At 34.6% G+C, this 20,718-nt stretch overlaps 7 protein-coding genes across 7 annotated transcripts; 4 read left to right on the forward strand and 3 right to left on the reverse strand.

Annotated features, from left to right (window-relative positions):
• Positions 1–20: 20 nt before the first annotated feature.
• Positions 21–2,176, reverse strand: MONOS_4889p2 (uncharacterized protein; the record flags this gene model as incomplete). The annotated part of the gene is made up of 3 exons (XM_067874994.1): positions 21–986; positions 1,805–1,975; positions 2,057–2,176. 3 exons carry the CDS (start codon positions 2,174–2,176, stop codon positions 21–23), a joined length of 1,257 nt encoding a protein of 418 aa, XP_067723528.1.
• Positions 2,177–3,167: 991 nt separating this feature from the next.
• On the reverse strand, positions 3,168–4,390 carry MONOS_4888 (uncharacterized protein; the record flags this gene model as incomplete). The annotated part of the gene is made up of 3 exons (XM_067874992.1): positions 3,168–4,006; positions 4,180–4,192; positions 4,253–4,390. 3 exons carry the CDS (start codon positions 4,388–4,390, stop codon positions 3,168–3,170), a joined length of 990 nt encoding a protein of 329 aa, XP_067723529.1.
• Positions 4,391–4,616: 226 nt separating this feature from the next.
• Positions 4,617–6,193, forward strand: MONOS_4887 (uncharacterized protein). Its single transcript, XM_067874991.1, has one exon. The coding sequence runs from the start codon at positions 4,750–4,752 to the stop codon at positions 5,869–5,871; it is 1,122 nt and encodes a 373-aa protein (XP_067723530.1). The 5' UTR covers positions 4,617–4,749; the 3' UTR covers positions 5,872–6,193.
• A 1,761-nt stretch (positions 6,194–7,954) lies between these two features.
• Positions 7,955–8,355, reverse strand: MONOS_17931 (uncharacterized protein; the record flags this gene model as incomplete). The annotated part of the gene is made up of 1 exon (XM_067870901.1): positions 7,955–8,355. The coding sequence occupies one exon, from the start codon at positions 8,353–8,355 to the stop codon at positions 8,110–8,112; it is 246 nt and encodes an 81-aa protein (XP_067723531.1). The 3' UTR covers positions 7,955–8,109.
• Positions 8,356–10,855: 2,500 nt separating this feature from the next.
• MONOS_17932 (uncharacterized protein) lies at positions 10,856–12,155 on the forward strand (the record flags this gene model as incomplete). Its single annotated transcript, XM_067870902.1, has 4 exons — positions 10,856–10,963; positions 11,025–11,113; positions 11,159–11,703; positions 12,007–12,155. 4 exons carry the CDS (start codon positions 10,856–10,858, stop codon positions 12,153–12,155), a joined length of 891 nt encoding a protein of 296 aa, XP_067723532.1.
• A 1,977-nt stretch (positions 12,156–14,132) lies between these two features.
• Positions 14,133–14,791, forward strand: MONOS_17933 (uncharacterized protein; the record flags this gene model as incomplete). The annotated part of the gene is made up of 2 exons (XM_067870903.1): positions 14,133–14,272; positions 14,326–14,791. 2 exons carry the CDS (start codon positions 14,133–14,135, stop codon positions 14,540–14,542), a joined length of 357 nt encoding a protein of 118 aa, XP_067723533.1. The 3' UTR covers positions 14,543–14,791.
• Positions 14,792–15,921: 1,130 nt separating this feature from the next.
• MONOS_4886 (uncharacterized protein) lies at positions 15,922–18,798 on the forward strand. Its single transcript, XM_067874990.1, has one exon. It carries the CDS (start codon positions 15,958–15,960, stop codon positions 18,535–18,537), a length of 2,580 nt encoding a protein of 859 aa, XP_067723534.1. The 5' UTR covers positions 15,922–15,957; the 3' UTR covers positions 18,538–18,798.
• Positions 18,799–20,718: the final 1,920 nt, after the last annotated feature.

The raw sequence follows: 20,718 nt of genomic DNA on the forward strand, positions 1-20,718 counted from the left end.
ATACTGCACTGCCCAAATCACTACTTTTCCTCTTCCATGCTGCTCTCCTCCCCCCACCACCTCACCCCTCTCCTCCCCCTCCTCCCCTCCATCTCCTGCATCTCCTGCATCTCCTTCATTTCTTCCCTCTGCCCTGCCAGCTGCCAGCGCTGCTCCTCCACAGCCTGTCTGAGCGGCTCGTTTGTGAGGAACCCTTGCAGCGCCATCCCCTCCTCCACATCGAAGATGTCGTGCAGCTTGTTCTCCTTCATCTGCGACTGCACCAGCGCCTTCGCACAGTTGATCGTGTCTTCATCATACGCCAGGCACACAAGAGCAGAGATGCACTCAGAAGGGCAGGGAAGGAACTGGCACAGAATGTGCAGCGACTCTTCAGCCAGCTTCGCTTCTGCATCGCCTTTCAGCCCGCACTGGCTGACAAGCACAGCAAGCGCTGCAGCAGGTGACACTTTTGTTTGCATTGACGCGCTTCCAGAGGGGTTTCTGAAGCCTCTTTCATTCATCATACCTTTCCTCCTCTCTTTCTCTTTCTCTTTCTCTCTTTCTCTCTCTCTCTCTCTTTTGCTCTGCTGCTTGAATGCTGCCAGCCCTTCCATCAGATTCTGAATGACAGGCGAGTCTGCTGCGATCTTCCGCATAGCATCGCTGCTGATTGTGAGTGGCTTCTGCAAAACGCCTCGGCATTTCAAGTCGCCCGGCTGCTGAACAGGCAAAGTTGTTTCTGCAACCTCGTCCATGTTCTTGATGCTGGTGATGGCTGAATCAGAGGAAGAAGAAGAAGAAGAAGAAGAAGAAGCAGATGCAAAAGCAGAGGCAGCGAAGGCAGAGCGGGAGGCAGGGATGTACAAAGTGTTGAGAGAGCGGCAGAAAGTGGCGAAGAAGTCAAGACCGAGGCGGCAGATGTGCGGTTTGGGGCTGCCGATCAAGCGGAGAGTGAGGAAGAAGACAGCTTCTTCCACTTGGGAGCAGATGTCACGCGTGGAGAGCTGGTTTTAGGAAAATAAAATTTGAGGAAAGAAAGAGAGGGAAAAAAGAAGAAGAAAAGGAGGAAGAGGAGGAGGAAGAGGAAGAGGAAGAGGAAGAGGAAGAGGAAGAGGAAGAGGAAGAGGAAGAGGAAGAGGAAGAGGAAGAGGAAGAGGAAGAGGAAGAGGAAGAGGAAGAGGAAGAGGAAGAGGAAGAGGAAGAGGAAGAGGAAGAGGAAGAGGAAGAGGAAGAGGAAGAGGAAGAGGAAGAGGAAGAGGAAGAGGAAGAGGAAGAGGAAGAGGAAGAGGAAGAGGAAGAGGAAGAGGAAGAGGAAGAGGAAGAGGAAGAGGAAGAGGAAGAGGAAGAGGAAGAGGAAGAGGAAGAGGAAGAGGAAGAGGAAGAGGAAGAGGAAGAGGAAGAGGAAGAGGAAGAGGAAGAGGAAGAGGAAGAGGAAGAGGAAGAGGAAGAGGAAGAGGAAGAGGAAGAGGAAGAGGAAGAGGAAGAGGAAGAGGAAGAGGAAGAGGAAGAGAAAGGAGGTTAAAGAATAATGTGATTGGAAAAGCAGAAATTGTTAGGAAAGAGATAGATAGAGAGATAGATAAAATGGAAATATACATATATATAAGAGAGAGAGAGAGAGAGAGAGAGAGAGATTGAGAGAAAAAAAAATGTGGTGCAAAGGAAAATTATTTGCAGCAGATGGGAATAAAAAAAAGGATGAGAGCAATGGCATGCAATTTCACAGTGTTTCAAAATAAAAAAAAAAAAAAAAAAAAAAAAAAAAAAAAAAAAAAAAAAAAAAAAAAGTGGATAATCAAAATTCATCGAAAAAAAGGCAAACAGAACTCAAATTGTGCACGCAGTGTTCAACAGCCAGGACCATTTTGGGGATCCTGCCGATGCGATTGGGCGCGACTGCATCCACATTGACGACGTTCTTCATCACACGCAGCAACGTTGCGGTTGAGTCGCGGATGTCTCCAGCAGCTTTCTGCAGTAGAAATGTCGATGCCTAAAATCATTGAAAAAAAATAGACAGATGTTTCATGGGTTAAATGTTTGTATTTTGGAGGGGGGGGAAAAATACACAAACAAATGCAATTGGCTTTAGTAATGCAAGAAATCGGTCGATGTCAATTAAAAAGCCATCGTGAAGAACAGCATTCATTGATAAAGCATCGATTCGTTTACGTAAAACTGGAAATATTTTCATTTTTATCGCTTTTTTAACAATCCTCAGATGGGTTTCTATCCCTTTTGTTTCCAGTGCAAGAGGAGAAAATAAGTTTTTCGCATTTCGTTTGTGAAATTTTGGTTTTTCATCTTTTGCAGCTGGAGCAATTAATTTTTTCTGATTCAATGGGAAAAGTTTTGCAAAAACAAAAATGGCTTCTTCTATATCTTCACGTCTGAGAATAACATTTGAAAGAAATTTGACGCAAGTCGTCAAAAATTTTTGAGAAATCTGATAAGCATAATGAGACATATGTCTTTTAAAAAAACTCCGACAATAAAATCCTTACAAGAAAAATATTCATTAATGCAAACCTTTTTTTATGAAAAAATTGAATTCCGAATTTCAATGTATTCAGAACTGAATTAATGATATCCTTTCTTGCCATTAAAAGATCATCGATTTCAGGTTCTAAGATTAATTTCGTGAGTCCTAAAAATGCGTTTGAAAAGTCTTCAGCAGTTTCTATCGTTTGTAACATATGATTTAGATTTTCGATATGACGATGCATGTTTTCCACTTCAGTGAAAAGAAAAGGTTTCGCTGAAAAAAAATGGAAGCATATGAATTTGAATAAATACAGAAAATATAAATTAAACGTTGAAGTTGTAATAAGGCTTTGATTTGTTCCTTTTCTTGAGCCATTTCACAAAAGACAACAAATAAGAAATTAACCATAATTTTTTAAATTTTCTGAAACAAGTTATCTTTTTTGAAAAACTTTCGATTTTTTCCAAATTCATTCTGCTTCTATATAATAATAAGTCAAACGTTATTATTCATATATATATATATATATATATATATATATATTAAAAAATTATTGAATTATAAAAATTCTAAAATGATGTGTGGAACAAAAAATTTTATTTCAAAATATTGTTCCACATAAATAAATTAAGATAACTCAAAAAACAAAAGAGATGATATAAAAAGAAATCAATAATCAAAAAATCAATAAATTCAACGATCACTTTAAGGTTAAACAAGGGAATTGAACTATTCCACAATGTGAGTGATCGGATGCCTCGATGTTATTCACATATATTTCTTCTGGGGTGGGAAGAAGATAGATGCACAGAGGAATGGCCACACTTGTGTTTCCATTGTTGTATCCTCTCACCTTCTCAAGAGAATCCAAAGAGGCTGTCACACATGTGATTTTTTCTGATTTTACAGTTCCTTCCAAATCTGGTGAAATGACAAAAATATCTCTTCCCCATTTGGCTATGTTTGTTCCAAAAAAAGAGGATATCAGGAAATCTGGATTTTCATTCAACAATCGAAGAAGGATTCCTCCCCCAAGACCATTGGATGTTGAGCAACAGCACCCATCAAAATTCCCGCCTTCAACTTTCACTTCATTTCCATTCCCAATGCACAACGTCATTGATCCTCCATTTTCTGATAATGTGCTTCCACATTTCAAAAATGTACATGAATCCAGATCGATATTTGCCTTGTCATTCGAAAACGATATCATTGCTGCTCCGCTCGTTGTTCTTTCCATCCCATCAAAGTTACATTCAGAAATTGTCAATGAAATTTCATTTGTCGAAGAAAGTAAAAACAATGAATTTGTGGAAAACGTCTTTGCCCAGTTCACATTTTCCATCTGAAACATCCCATTCTGGACATTTATCAGCTCTGTGGAAAACGAAGTTTCTGTTGAATGCACACTTCCTGAAAATATGTTCATTCTGTTTATACTCAGTTCTTCTGTTCCAGTAATCTCCATAATTCTCGAATCACGTTTATTCGGTTGTATTGAGTCATACGTAAGAGCAACACTGCTTAACGATAATGCGCCTGCCAAGACAGAAAAATGAAAAATCAGTCTTAAATTTTATTTGCTCGATTCTGCTTTTGAAACTTTTCCTTAAACAAAATTAAAAATTTGCTCCATGACGAATGAAAAGGTATCCTTATATTAACGTTAATGCTTGTGTGCCCGTCAATATAATTCTGACATTTTAACAAACATTTCGATTCGCACTAACATGAATATTATTCACTGTTAAAAACACAACAATTTGAAAATATCCAAAAACAAACTTTGATATACGATTGACTCAAATCATTACGAATATATGTAATGCATGGAGAATTAGTAGCACAGAAGTATTTTGTGGGAATTATGAGAAAGAGCATTTGCTTTTCAAACAAAACATTTTTGTCAACATTCAAAAGCATTATTTACACGTAAAATAATGCATTTTATTGTTTCATCCATTTCCAGTCAACTTATATATTCAATTGGCAACAAGATATTCATGAAAAAAAGGCAAAAAGAAATAAATTGTAGAAAATAAAACGATTGTGGATGCTTTATTGATCATTAAACCATATTAGTATGTTTGATCTTTTGGATCAATCGAATCAACTTCAAAAAGACGACATAATTGGAAAACAACTTTTTTTATTGCTTAGCCATCTAATCAGAACTGCAGGGATATAGAGATAATGAGTTTTCAAAGAGAAATACAAAAAGAAGATTTGAAAAAACGAAATACGATCCAACAATCAAAGATAAGGAAGGAAGGACCGAGGCAATGAATTGGATCATAAAAAACAGAACAGATCCTCCAGCACATATGATGCACGATATAACACTTGGAGATAAAGATGGATCAACAATGGCGATGCTCTGGATTCAATTTATTCAAACAGAACCACCAGAGGGGATAAGACATGATATCGCACTTTCTCTGAAAGATGGTTGGACAATGGCGATAAAGTGGATTCAAAATGTGAATACAGAACCTCCAGAATGGATGAGACACGATAATACCATTTGTGATAATAATGGGTGGACGATGTACATGTTGTGGATTCAATTTGTGAAAACTGAACCACCAGAATGGATGATTTATGATAATTCACTGAATGATGAAAATGGAAGGACAAAGGCCATGACATGGATTATTGATGAGAAAGCAGAACCACCACTTTGGATGAGACATATTGCCACGCTTGTTGACAATGATGGTCGGACAATGGCTATGATATGGGTTGAGCATGTAAAGACAGACCCACCAGAATGGATGCGACACGACATTTCACTTTCTGATAATAATGGAATAACATTGGCCATGCTGTGGATAGAAAATGTGAAGATAGAGCCTCCAGTTCGGATGAGACATGATGCAACTCTTTCTGATAAGGATGGTCAGACAAGTGCAATGTATTGGATTAAATATGTGAAAACGGAACCACCGGTATGTATGAGACATGACGTTACAGTAAAAAATAAGGATGGATATACAATGGCCATGTTATGGATTCAATTTGTTCATACTGAGCCACCAGAATGGATGAGATGCGATATGACACTTGGCAAAGGAAAATACGGAACAATGGCAATGATATGGATAAAAGAAATCAAAACTGAACCCCCAGAATGGATGAGACATAATAATACTCTTGCTCAAAAAGATAGATATACAATGGCTATGTTGTGGATTCAATTTGTTCATACAGAACCACCAGAGTGGATGAGGCACGGCATTACATTACGCAACAATTATGGATCAACTATGGCCATGCTGTGGATACGTGACGTGAAGACAGAACCACCAGAATGGATGGATAACAGCACAATGCTTTCTGCTAAGGATAGATGGATGCAGGCAATTAAGTATATTTATAAAGCGAAGACTGATAATTCCACATGAGTATTTGATTCATTTGCAATAAGGATATAATATTCGAATCATTGAATGATTCAACGGATTGACTGGCTTCTCTTCAAAGGCAATTTATCTTCGTATTGAAATGAATTGCTTTTCATTCTTTCTTTGAAGTCACTTTTTCTCTTTCAACAAGCATTTGAACATTCTTCAAGCAAACTTCATTTCTATCTCCTTTCTATTTGATTTTGATTATTTTTTTTTTTTTATTCATTTTATTGTACTAATTTAAGCGATTCATGTCATTCCTTCTTTTTTTTCAATTTTTTATTTGAAAAATTTCATTTAACAAATTTTATTTGATAAACTCATTTGATTGTTAATAAATATATGTTTTTGATGCACGACACAGAAAAAAAAGTGTCATGGAAAAAAATACATGGGGGAAAATATGGGACAGAATTCTTTAATTTGTGAAAAATTCAAAGATTTGTTCCAAACTTTTTCTGCAATCGAATGATTATTATTCTAATATTATCGTGCAATATAAAATATAAAAATATAAAAAATTGAAAAAAATCTTAGAAAGAACTGTGTGGAACAAAATTCTTAATACAAAAAAATTTGTCCCATATAAACTTTCCAGCTTATTTTGAACAAAGCTGTTAAATATTGTTTCACTCATTTGTTCATTAAACATCAAATAATTTTAAAATCAATTGAATTTTCACGTTTGCATTCTTGCTTTATTGATATGACAGCATATTTTTTTGTTACAGAATTTTTATTTGAATTAATGAACACGTTTTGTCCATATTTTTTGATCATAAAAAAAGTTCATCCACTCGGAAAAATATTGCACTTCAGGCATTTTCATTGAAAATTTTTGCACCTCTGAAAATCATTTTGTGTTCAAAAAATTTGAAATAAATGTTTTCATTTGTTCCCATTCATGGAATGTCACAAAACATTTTGTAATAACATCGTAATGTTTGTTTACTGATATGAAAATTCAATATTTATTGAAATCTTAAAAAGTTTAAAAATGTTATAAGTGAATCCATTTTTTTCATGCTTTGTGCATAAAAAGCTTGAAAGTCCATATTTTCCTCCCATGTTTAAAAAAACTTTTTTGGTTTTTGTTCATTCACAATGATATCTTTGTATTTTTATGGGTATTATTGAAACGAACGTTGAACATGTGAGAAATTATTATTGAAATCATTCTTTTCAATGCAATAAATTGTGTTCGATAATTGCATAAAAAAAATATGCTCCATTTTTTAAGAAATAATTTTTAATTTCAGATCATTATTTTATATGTGTGATTATTTTTGAAATCAGATTTTTTCGTTCAAAATTTTCGGTTCAAAAATTACCTTTGAGTATTTGGAAAAGATAACTATAATGTGAAAAGGCTATTGAAATAAATACTCATCTTTTGTTTACAAAAACATTTGTTTTCGGAACAGATGAAATGAATTCAGCAATTTAATTCAAAATCTCTTCCCAATGACAAGCAACCTTAGAAAAATCAACAAATCGAAAAAAGATATGATTTCAAAAATAATCACACATAAATTATTTTCAAACATTGACTTTTTCAACAATTTCAATGAATTTTTCAAATGAATGAATCAAAGTTTTCCGTCTTTTATGGATTTGTCAATTATCTCCACATAGAAAAAAAGTTATGAAATTAATAATCATCACCAATATTGTTATATTTAATTTCTGGGTGATTTATTTTTGAAATCGGAAGTTTTCAGTTATAAATTTTTATATTTGGAAACATTAAAATAAAATTAAACAAAAACAAACACAAAAACGAAAAAAAAAAAAAATATTAATACAATTATTGATTATAAGGGTGATTATAAACGAAATCAATTATTTTTTCGGCGTGTATAATTTTTTAATTCACAGTTATTTACAAAAGGATTCTCAAAAAAGCGTGTTATGCTTTCAAATTATTGTATTTCATATATTTGTTGTCATAGAAAGACAAAGATGTGAATTTATTTTTTTTATAAAAACATTTGATTGATTCCAAAGTATTTGCGTCAAAATTTTCATTCGTAAATTTTGATAAAAATAATTTAAAATCAAAAAGAATCACCCATATTAAGAAAAAGAATAATTTTTCTTTCAAAATTTTTGTTAAACAAATTATAATAATGAGAAGTTGAAACTGGAGAGAAAAAATATTATTATAACCGAAAAGCATCTTCGAATTAAAAAAATAAAGAAAAGAAAAATTGCAATGACAACAAGAAAAACGCTTTATTTAATGAATGCAATTATTTTTGAAAGTTCAACCTCCCTCAGCTCCATATGCCCCAGCACCATCCATGCATCCTCCTTACTGTACTCTTCGAATGGATCCAGATTGCACAGGACGCTTCCACTCAGAAGCATCGACTTGTGCTGTGTGGTTGCTACTGCATCTCGAAGCTCTTTGACGGTGAGCTGTGAGTTGATGTCTCGTCCATCAATCAGAATAGCACAGCCCTTCTTCAGCTGCTCCATCTCCACAATTCGAAGCAGAGCAAGCAGAAGAGTCTATTTTCCCGATCCTGTCCTCCCCATAATGCCCACTTTAGCACCACATGGGATCACAAACGAGACATCGTTCAGAACCAAAGGAAGGTTTGGACGATATCTCAAATCAGCGTGATTGAACTCAATTCTGTATTTATGAGGCCAATTTAACAGTGAATGCGACAATAAAGAAGAAACATTTTAAGATTTAATTCCATTTCCATTCATAGAATTCTCTTCTTTTTATTTTCTGCCTTTCTCTCTTTCTCTTTTCACTCTGTGTTGTTTGAATCTTCACCTTTTTCTTGATCTTTTATTTTCAACATAAACTGACAGTTTTCATCCTGTCATATTCTACTTTCATTGTTATCGTCACCCTTTCTTCTCTTTTCTTCTTATTCAGCTTATGCACTCTCTTATTTCTTCTGCGTTTAATTCATTTGTTCCTCCATTTTTCCATTTCCCTGATTTAAATTCTTTTCTTCCTTTCTTTCTGACTCCAAAAACTTTATTTTCTCTTTCCAAAAATTTTCCAAAGTTCTTTCACACTTCATCCAATTCTGTTATTTCTCCAAAATTGCGAGTCTTGCTATTAAATTCAATAAAATAGCTGTTTCTATCAAACAATTTTTGGAAGTGACGAAGAGGAATGATGAATCACATGAAAAAACTGAATGTGTTCTGAATGTGAATGCTCAGAAAGCTCATCAGCTTTGGTGAAAGAGTAGCTTCTACCAAACACTCTCAACAAATAAGCCAAACAAACTGCAATTTCTCTTTCAAGCTCGAGTCAAGCAATATCAGGCTATGTTTCATCCAAAGAAGATGGCGGAAGTCATGAATATCATCATTGAATGTAATGCAAATAAGAATAATCTCATAAACTTCTGAATCTTTCGCGAAATGAAAAGAGGGCTTCTCTTTCAATGGCATTCCTGTTTATAGTCATTCTGTATTCATTCAAAAAACGCCTTTAAAGAAAAATGAATGATAAAAAAATCAAACCATTTTTTTGTACTTGAAATATTTTCCCATCTCCAATGGATTGGTAATTATCTTTCCAATTGGTTTTCTTGTTTTCCTAAATTGCCTTTCACCACAAAAAATCAGGCAACCAGACAATAAATGGCTGGCGTAGAACGTTATTGAAAGCAGAAAATCCATTGTGAAGTTGGCTGTGATATCTGATGAAAACACATATTCTCCAAATTAACTCCTTTTCAAAACCCAATTCAACGCCATTTCTTTGCTGATAGCTTTCCAACGGGTTTCGCGTAAATGGCAATGCGTTTGTTGTTAAGGCCTGCTGAGTGTTTTGTTCAACTCGTTTCCTCCATTGTTTAATCCCAAATTCCCTTTCCTTTTCCACAAAGAAAATCTTCTCCCCAATAAGCCCATGAAAAATAAGTCCTGCCCAAAAGATATGCCAAGAGTACTGCACTTTCCCTCGAAATGAACAAGCAATGCAATTCAATCTTTCAGAAACATTCTCCTCGCTTTTTCTGCATCTTGTTTGGGTTATTTCTCATTCAAAATATTGCATCCTATATTGTACCATATGATTTGCAATATACAACCAAGTTCAAATTACATGCAATTTCCCCACAAATTAACTTTTCGCACACAATCGATGCAAACAGCCACTTGCTCCTCCATCTGTTAACAAAATTATTGCCCTTCTGCAGTGCTATAACTCGCATGGATGCACCTCTGGCTGTGTGCATAAGCAGCTCAAACATGCTCAGGCTGCTGCAAATCACCAATTAAAAATCATCATTTATTAAATTATAGGTTGGCCACCCTTATTTATTTGCTCAAAAAGGAGATTTTTTAATCCAAAGATCTGCTTGTTTTAATGCAAATGACATCGACGTCACATGAAAATGTGTGAACTTCAGCGTTATTAGATATTTGATTTGGTGCTTTTAATTCTTTTTCTTTAAATATTAAGTGACACTTCTGAAAATGTATTAGTAAATTATTTTGGATTCAATTTGCAATTTTGCAGTCACAATCAACGAAACAAACATTTCTAGGTATGTCTGCATTTCCGAGAAAATGATTTTCGAATGATTAATTGTTTTATTTACTGATTTTTTTAGAGAAACTTTCGCAGTTGGAACTATGTTTTGATACCGATGATCAGAAAGAGAAAATCATCGAAATGAATTTGCTAATCGAGAAAATGAATGGTGAAAATTTTGATTATGTTTTCACCAAAGAAATGTTCAATGAAATAGACAAAAAGATTGAATTAAAGAAACTGTCTTTGGGGAATGCTATTCTGTTATTGAAGCATATAGGATGTTACAATGTGCTGAAAAGTATTTTTATTTATGGACAAAGAAAATCTTCATTGAAAAATAGATTCGAGAAGATGATTGTTGAAGAAGAAAAGAAAAAAGAAGAAAAAAATGAAAAGTTTCTGGCTAATCTTTGCGAATGCTATCTTTTGCTTAGCAACCAGTTCAATTCGGAGTTGATATTAATGTGTGTGCTCTGTCTTCTGAAAGCTGCGTCAAGCAGAAAGGAAGACGAGGAGACCAAAAAAGAAGTGGAAATGGCATTGCTGGCATTGAGTTGCGATAGCATTAATGTGTGAGTCTTTCAATTTTTAGTTAAATACGTGTTATTTTTTCCCTCTGATTTTTTATAAGAGATTGAATTTAGAACAGTATTTGAATGAAACCAAAGAGATTATCCTGTATCATCAAGAGCATCACAATCTGAGCAGATTGGCCTATCAGTGTGCTTGGCAGTTTTTATTTTTTCAATTTATCTTTGAAAGCAGCTTGGAAGAAGTTATTGTGAATGAGCTGCACTTTACGAGAGAGGCAATAAAAGAACTGGAAGATCGAATGAAATGTGTTGATTGGAGAAGAAAAGAAGGAGAGAAAGGGGGAATAGAAAGGAAAGAAGAGCTAATTTTATTGAGATGGGTCCAAACACTCACTATTTTCTTTGCAAACTGTCATTTGTGGAATGAAGAATATGCTGAGCTTTTCAGCAGCATTGTTCAGGTGTTTAGAGCATCAAGAGAAAATTACAAAGGAATTAGTGATTGGAGCATTTATTCTTTGAGCAATGCAGCACATAATAAAGTTGTGAAAGATGAAGAGTTGAATAAAAGTGGTGCAATTGATGCTGTTCTGGAGGAGATTCAGCGACCAACGTTGAATGACAAGATGACAAATGAACACATGGAATTTTTTGTGAATGCTTCAAGGAAATTGAAATGGAAGAAGAAAGATGGAATGGACGAAGCGAAAAGAAAAGAGTTGAAAAGGAAAATGTTTGAAAAGTTGGAAGAAGAAGGATACGAAGATATCATTGTCAGTTTTTATGAAACATTTTATTTTCTCAACGAAAAAAACTATTGTGAATTATCGTTGGATATTTCTAATTATTTTGTGAATATTTAACCAAATTCTTTTCATTTCATTTTGTTGCTCAAAATTTCCATTTTTATCTTTTCAATTATTTTCAACATGAATCATTGTTGAACGAATTGTTGATCTCAATCTTCTTCAAGAAGATTCATTTTTCATTGCCATTCAACTGTTCAGTAATTTTCTCTTGCATTCTCTCTTATTCTCCAGATAACTTTTGTTCTCCTCCAACCTCTGTAAATTCAATCAGCACGATTTGAGAAGAAGACAATGATGAAGATGAAGGACGAAACGAGATTTCTTGAAAAGGATTTAGAAGCAATGGTGATGATAGCCTTAATTAAGAATTCAATGATCAGCTTTGTGAGCACCAAAGACAACAACAGCAAACATGGCTGAAAAAGAAACTAATCCAATGCTCCAACCCAGAATATGAATAACAGAACAAGTCATTCAAGGTTAATTGCTCTTCACATTCTTCTCATTTTTGTCCAGTTTTTCATATCTCTTTTTCCTTTTTCTTTCATCATTCTGTTTTCTTCTGCTTTTTCCAATTGATGGAGAAAGAGAAGACATCTCACTCGCATTCTTTTCTCACAAAATCATCCAAAAGTACTTCTTCAATTGTAATTCATCTTCAGCTGCTTTGTAATCACATAAATAAATCTTTCTTTATTCATCATTCATTTTTCATCCTTATTCTGTTTCCTTGATTGATCTCCCTCAATCTCTGTTCAAAATTGTTCTTTTCCTCTTCATTTTTCTTTTATTCATGAAATAATCTTTAAAATCCATTCTTTCAAAGCTTCATCTTTAAATATCTCCGATAGATAAGAAATTAATTCATGAAAATATAACACCTTTCATTTTGGCTTGCTGAGAACGAAATGGAAAGACGAATCGAATGAACTCACAGCTGAGATGCAAGCAATTGAAACATTCAACGGAAAAGTCTTTTCAATTATTCCGCAATTCTTCAATATTTTCGTTTTTTTTGATACGGAAAATACTGATGAAGAAGATTAAGGAGAAGGAGAAGAAGGAGAAGATGGTTGAGCGCCGACAAAACACGAGGCATGAGAGGAAGAGAAGTGCCAAGCGCTTTTTGAGAAGCAGTTGATTCACTGTTTATGTTCTTATTCAGACATCGAAAAAATGAAATATAAAAATAAATTCCCTTCTCTGCCAAATTGGCTTCTCTATTGCATACAGAGAAGAGTGTCTCAAACAGGGCAATAAAACCTCCTCCTTCTCATTTTCCTTCAGTTGAGTGTCGATGTCTGACAGCAGCTGCAACTGAAGAGCATTCCAAAAAGAAGAGGAAGATATCCATTCAGAGTGCGAGGAGTTTGTTGCTAAAGATGGAAGAAGGAAGGAAGATGAATGCAGTGATGGATGGCGAGTACTTCTTCAGCTGTTGGATTTTGATGACTCTGTGCATTTTTGTGTGTTCAGTGCTTGTTTTGAAGATTGAGATGATGAAATAAAATGAAGGAAAACAAAGAAGAAGTCATTCCGAGATGTGTTCGAATTAAAAGTTCAGTCTGTTTGAAGAAGGGATTCAGCAGCTGTCTGGTATGATGTTGAAAAAATTGAAGAGAGGAATTTCATTAAAAAAAATACTGCAAATTGAGCAAAGACAAATTTGAATGGTTTTTCTTTCTCCCTTCTCTCCTTTTTTGCCTGTCTCGTTCTCTTCAGAAAGAAGACGTTTCTGGTCTTTTCCAAAAGATCAATACATCGCTTGTGCACTCTTCCTTTTCTGCAGTTGCTCCTCCTCTTTTTCCTGTTCAGCTGCCTCCAAAAATATTTGTTAGCTAATGCCATCAGCTTTATCCTTCTCTTTATCTTTCTTTTTCTTTCTCCTATCCTCTCCTCTGCCTTCTTCTTATTCATATTCTTCCTCCGGTCCTATTTGAACATCATAAAATTCTTCTTCGCAAAGCAACTGTCTATGTTCCACAAAACAACGTATCCATCAGTCAACACTGTTGTAAGAAGATGTGAAGAATGACATGAGTTGATTGTGACATCTCCCTTCTTCCTGCTGTTGATGATTGGAGTGAATAATATGTGCTTTGTGACTCTGGGTCGTTGAGTGTTCCATTAACAACAATTGAGACTCCTGGGCAGATGGAAAAGAATAAGGAGTCACAGGTGGTGAATAGCTCGCTGCATTCTGCCCATTCCGAAAGGAAAAGGAGCTCTTCTGCTCTTTCTCTTTTGACTTGCTCATCAAGCGCTGAATGAACTGCCTCCGTGCTCTCTCTGCCTCCTCATCCAAGTTCATCCACACCTACGTCGAACCAAAAATGATATCTGAAATATTCCAAACTCTTCCACCTTGTAGATTAATGGGATGATTGGCAACTCAGCATGCGACTTAAGTGGCAGCTGAGGTTCTTTTGGGCAGAACACTTTGCGCTGCCGGTGACGATGAATGCAATCCGGATTCTCGACAAGATGATCAAGTTCGCCATATTCTTCACATCTGATGCTTTGTGTGTGGAAGGGAAGTGTGTTTCCATAGGCAGCCCCTGTATTGTTGTTGGCTTAAAGACTGTTCCAGAGAATGTTCAGCCGATCAGCCTTTCTTCATTCTGATCCAAACAAGCACAGAGCGGAGAGCAAAAGTGAGTGAGAGAGAGCTAAAGGGAATGTCATCTGCTCTTCTGTCTCATGTGTCTTTCATTTGCCACGCAGCTGGTATCGATCGAGCTGGGATGGTGAAAGAAGGGTTCGCAGATACTGGAGAGATGAAGGGCGTTCGGCAGTCCAGTGCGTGACTGTTTGAGAGGTCAATGACACATCATATGAACAGACAATATCTATCCATCACGATGGTGAAGTCTTTTCCTCTTCTTTCTTCGTCCTCTTCCTTCTCGCTCCACACAAACAGTGTCAATGGAAGATCCATCGCCTCTCACTTCACGCTCCTCCAGTTCATCCACTGCTTCTCTCTCGTTTTTTCTCCCTCTCTATCATCCTAATCCAAGCTTTCTCTTCCATTTCGCTCTCTTCTTCAAAAAAAAAAATAAATAATGTGATTTTTCGTCTTTTTTGATCCTTTTTTCTGTTTTTGGAATCTATCAAATTAGACAAGAGAGAACGTTGTCAAGAGCTGAGCATTTAATGTTGGAGAACGGTGGATGAAGAAGAAGAAGAAGAAGAAGAAGAAGAAGAAGAAGAAGAAGAAGAAGATGATGATATTGATGATGATGATGATGAAACATCTGATAAATGTGGAAGTGGAAGGAAAGAAACAACTTGAGATGAAGAAGCATATGAAGTGACAGAAGCAAAAGGTGCAATATGAGAGAAAAAAAGAATAAGACAATAATTATTATAACTACGATGACGTCATTGTGACAATGCTTCATCAGATACTGCCTGATGGAAAACAAAATTGATGCGAATAGCTGTAAAACGAAGGGTGTGGAGAGAGGGGAAAGAAGAAAGATAGTGAATAACAAAATGGACTGTTCTTCTTATTTTTCTCTTCATTTGACAATATCTATTTCTCATTCTTTTTCTTCGTCTTTGGATTCTTCAATTTCTCTTTCTGATTTCCTCAAAATGAAATTTCCCCATGTTTCTCATTGTTTTCGCAGCTTCTTTTGTTTTCTTCTCAAATGAGCAATTTTTCCTTTTGTGACAATCATTGCAATGCACAAACTATCAAAAACAATAATGAATATTTATCAACAGCAATGACAGCTCCACCAAACCTCTTTTCGTTCTCATCGGTCTTTTCAATTCAAATTATGATCTTTGTGGCAACTATCGCACTTCTTCTTCAACAATTTCCTATAATATCGAACTGGTTCGTAAAATACAAAATGTTATATATAATGGAATGTGCAAATTCGTTAAATTCATTATCATTCAAATGGTTTTATCATCTTTTTTTCAAGCAAAACGATAGATTCAATTTTTTGAAGTGAAAAAGGATTGCTCAATTTTATTAATAACAAAGTTTCAGAATAAACAATCAATTGAATCTATCTGAAAGAATAACAGTAATTTTGCTGACAAAATAAATATCAAAAATTTGTTTCATAGAAGCAAACAGTTCTTATTTCATTCAAAGCTTTTGATGTTTTATTTTTTATAATATTCACAATATCTTATAATGGTTGTCAATTTTCGTTTTATACAAATATTGATCAAAATAAAAATTTAAAAAAGTGTTATTTGAAGAATGTTCTGGGGATTAATACTTTTCCAAATTGTATTATCGGTTTACTCACAGGACGATCCATCACAACCAGTTACAACAGTGTTCGTCAAGCAAAGCGGGAACAATTCCAACAGCGGATTGGATATTGGTCAGGAAAGACAAAGCTTGTTTTTAGCATACATACTCCTGAGTGATGAAACAGAATGCTGCATGAAAATTGTTGAAGATGCAAAACCATTTCCTGCGGAAGTCTTTACAGTTAACAAAAAGACAAGAATTACACTTGAAGGATGGAAAAGTGATGGAAGTGGGAACACTGAAGTGGCAATGGACTGTGAAGTGCATCAAAGTTCAGATCTATTTAATTGCAATTGTCCTGTGGAATTCAAATACTTGGCATTCCACATTCCAATAACATTGGATAATGAAGCGAGCCCATCAGGATTTTCATTAGCTTTGATAAACGCACAACGTACAAGCTTGACAATAAGCAACTGCAAATTTATTCGGCCAGCAGATGGAAGCGTGGTTGATTGTAGACTTGTTTACCAATATCAAGGATCATTGACGATGGACTCAGTTGAATGTGCAGACAAAGAAAATACATTTACAACGAAGAGAGAACTGCTTGTTACATATGAATGTGAAACAGTGATATTATCTAATTTCACTCTGAAGAAAATTGATTTAATTGCTGATTCAAATGGTGTGAAGCATGCAGAAGCAGTTGTCGACATGAACGTTGATATGGAAGGCATCAAAGGTGATCTTAAATTGAATGGGAGTACATTTTCGGAGATAAACGGCTTTCGCATGGCTTTGGCTTTCAAAACTGGTAATGAAGAAAGCACATTTGCTGTTGGAGATGGAGGTGTCACAACTTTTTCATCATTTCATACTGATTTTGATTATAGCTCTGCATTATATCTGCGAATGAAAGCTATTACATCAGCAAGTCAGATTAAATGGCCCGAAAATGGAAAGAATCTGATATTTGACAAATGCACAGTCGGAGAAGGTCAATCAAAAAGAAATACTGGACTGTTATTGTACATGGCGAGTGGCTCATTATTCGAAGACATAGCAGCAGAAATGAAGAAGAGTTTCGCAGCAGATTATACTCGGAATGATAACTTGTGGAATGTTGCAGCATATATTGATAAACCAGAAAAATTTTACGATTTTGTGCTGCTTTATTTGGATCAATCTGGAAAATTATTTGTCAAGAACGAAGGGAAAGGAGATGGATTGACAAGTTCTTCACCATTGAGTTTATTGAAAGAAGCATTTGATAAACTAGATGAAGTTCTTTGTTCTGAAGGATACTTCATTGAGATTGTAAAAGACGAAAGCCAGTTTACAGCAGAAGAAATGACAATTAGCAACGAAAAGGGAATAACCATTGAAGGAGTGAACAGCAATGGAAATGGAAATGCAGAAGTGTCTATTGATTGTGCTGTCAGCGCATCATCTGCTTTATTTACATGCGAACAAAAGGTGGAATTCAAGTATTTGGCATTCAACTTTCCCACTTCTGAAAAAAAATGGAATTCTTTGATTTATGGAAATGAAAAGTCAGCATCACTCACGATCAGCAATTGCAAATTTGTCAGAATTGGAGCCCAATCGCCAGAGAAAATGACGATAAATGCAGATGGGGATGAATCCATGGAAGGTTGTCTTGTGAGTGTTGTTGGAGGGAAAGCTGAAATGCACACAGTTTCATGCACAGATGAAAGAAATACAGTTTCGTTTTCTTCATCGCTATTTTCTTTCAGCAGTGTAAGTTCAGCTTCGTTGAATGGAGTGGAGATCAGCAACGTGAATGTACAAAATGGAGCAGCGATTGCGATTAAGAATGGAGGAAGCACGCCTTCAGCAGTTAGCATTGAAGGGCTGAGCATGAATGGAGTGAATTCAGAGAATGGAAAAGTGGCTGGGTTGGAGATTTCTTTGAGTTCGGAAGAGTCGACAGTGGAAATTGGAAGGACAAGCAAATGCACATTCAAGTCATGCACAGCGCCAAATGGGAAAGCAGGGGCAATATCCATTGGCATGCCAAAGGCAACATCAAATCTTCAACTTCCGTCTGCAAACAATCTTGAGATTGATGGTTCAAACACAGCTGGCTCAAAATCTTCTTCTCTATTTATCATTGCCCCAGATTTTGATGAGTTCTGCAAAAAGGACGGTACATTTGAGTTTGCGAAAGATTTTGATGAATCAGCAGCTGGGTGGATAATGGGTGCAGAAAATGAAGTATCAGAACCTGCCGATGTGTATGAGAAGTATTTGAAGGAGAAGGAAGATCCAACTCCAGGACCAACCCCAGGCCCAACCCCAGAAGATCCAACCCCAGAAGATCCAACCCCAGAAGATCCAATCCCAGAAGGTCCAACCCCAGAAGGCAAGAAGAAACCAAATGCAGGAACTGTTGTTGCGATTGTGGTTCCGATAGTTGTGGTTGTTGTTGTTGCAGTGGTTGTGGTTGTGGTTGTTTTGATGATTGTCAAGAAAAGGAAAGCCAAAAGCAACAAAGATGGAGAGAAAGAGGGGAGCAAAGATGAAAACAAAGAAATAGAAATGAGCACCCAGGAGTAGAATTGAGATTAGCAATTCTATTAGAGATAATTTATTTATTTATTTATTTATTTATTTATTTATTTATTTTTCAATTTAATAAAAGATTTAATTGTGTAAATCATAGTATTTTTTTTATCTTTTGTTTTTATCTTTTGTATTTCAATTATCACGCTTGTTATGTATTTGTTATTAATTTTTTAATTGGAATTCCATTCCACAGTTTATTTTGTTTCACACACAAATGTGAAGTCAGCATCTAAATTTTTGTATCCAATTCACTTTGTTTTTTATTCATTTTTTTAAACAACAGAAGAAAGAAGAATATGATTTTAAAATTTGAATGAACTTGTTTTGTTTCCGTGCAATTGGAGAATTGTCTGACCCCTTTTATCAAAACTTGACTTTTCATTTCAGGATTTCAGACAATTTATTATTTGTTGTTTAATTTGCTGTTTTTGTTCATTTTCTGAGAAAATGAGAGAATTGAGGGAGCTCAAAATGAAGCATTTGACATGCACTTTCAAATCTTATCTGTTGAAGAAGCATGAAATGAATGTGCTATTCATCATGAGTTCTGGAAAAACGATGATTCAATCAGACGAAGAAATTGCATCCGAAAACAAAACAGAAACTTCTTTTGATGAGATTGAAAGAGGAAATGAAACTGTGAGCTTTCTTTTTGGGAATGAAATTGGAGTATTTGAGGAGAAGGAGAAATATTTGTCTTCACTTGATTTCCCTTCTTCAGGTCTTTCTTCTTCTTCATTTTCCTTCCACAAACATTTCAGTATTCCACCTCTAATATTTCACCTTTCGGAAGATCATTTTGACTGTCAGTCTTAATGAAAAATTCAAACGTTTTTTTTTCTCCAAGCGAACATCAAAAATTTCTTCTTCTCTTTAATTTTAACCAGTCTTTGCACCTGAAAAGAAAAATAATCTTGGAAGAAGTTGACTGAACACTCCAATCAAAATGGGTGATGATTTTTTGAAATCATTTTTTAACAATCAAAAAGTTCGATTTTTGAAACCATTTTGAATGTTGAAAAATGAACTCAGAAAAGTTTAAAACTCGCAACAAAAATATTTTTTCATGAATAAAATCTCAAACAACCTGATTTTTTACATTTATTGTTTTTTTTTCTTTTGAATACATAATTAGTCTCCAAATAAATAGAATATTTGCAGAATCAACACTCCGAAAAAAGTTATGATTTCAAAAATAATCACCTTAATCGACAAGCTTTAAAGCAAAGTCGAAAGTTTGAAAAACTTCAAATTTTCAAAAAGTTGACAAAATTATTTTTAAAGAAAAACACTTTCGTTATTTTCATATTTATATTATTGGTTATGTTTATAATTTATCATCTTTTTAAAGATGTATTTTTAAGAATCATTTGGAACAATTGGAAAATTTGTATTTGAAATAAATTCTGTAATTTTTTTTTGAAACTATTTTATTTCATGTCAATAAAAAGGACACTATTTCACGAATAAATCAATGGAGAGGAGTTTCACTTGTTTTCAAATCCAATGAAGAATTATAAATATTGAATTTTCTTTTTCATTTCTCATTTATTTCCTTATGAAACATATTTTCAAATGAAATAATACAATTTTTTATATTCGAGTTTGTTTCTGAGTTTTTTTTTTTCGAAACGAAATTTTCAAAATTTGTATTCAACAACAACGCAAACTTCTCCAAAAATGTTTTCAAAAATATTAGAAAGATTTTTTTCCTCACTTGGATTCTCTTTCTTGAACATTTTATTATTTGATATAAAATTACTGCGTTGTATGATGCTTTTTCCATTTGAATAATTTTTGGTGAACACACGAATGTTTTCCTTAATTAATAATTGTTTTTGTTATCTTTGCTTTGAAATGGAAATTCAACTTTTATTTAATCTCAAAAGAACTTTGGAACAAATCTCAGTTTTTTTTATAATTACCATAATTTCGAACCATATTGTCGTTGTGTTCAAAACAAGCACTTTTGCAATAACCTACAAATATGACATATTCTTTCGAAATACTCATCTTCATTCATATACTTGTCTAAATTTTTTTGAAAAGTTCCTTTTGTTCAATTCTCAAATAATATAAATATTTCATATTTCGATCAAATTTCTGTTCCCACTTACGATACTTTACACAAATGGATACAATAACATTGTCAAATAATATCTTCCACTTTGG

Source organism: Monocercomonoides exilis, assembly GCF_001643675.1.
Source record: "Monocercomonoides exilis strain PA203 chromosome Unknown scaffold37-1059404, whole genome shotgun sequence".
Lineage (NCBI taxonomy): Eukaryota > Preaxostyla > Oxymonadida > Polymastigidae > Monocercomonoides > Monocercomonoides exilis.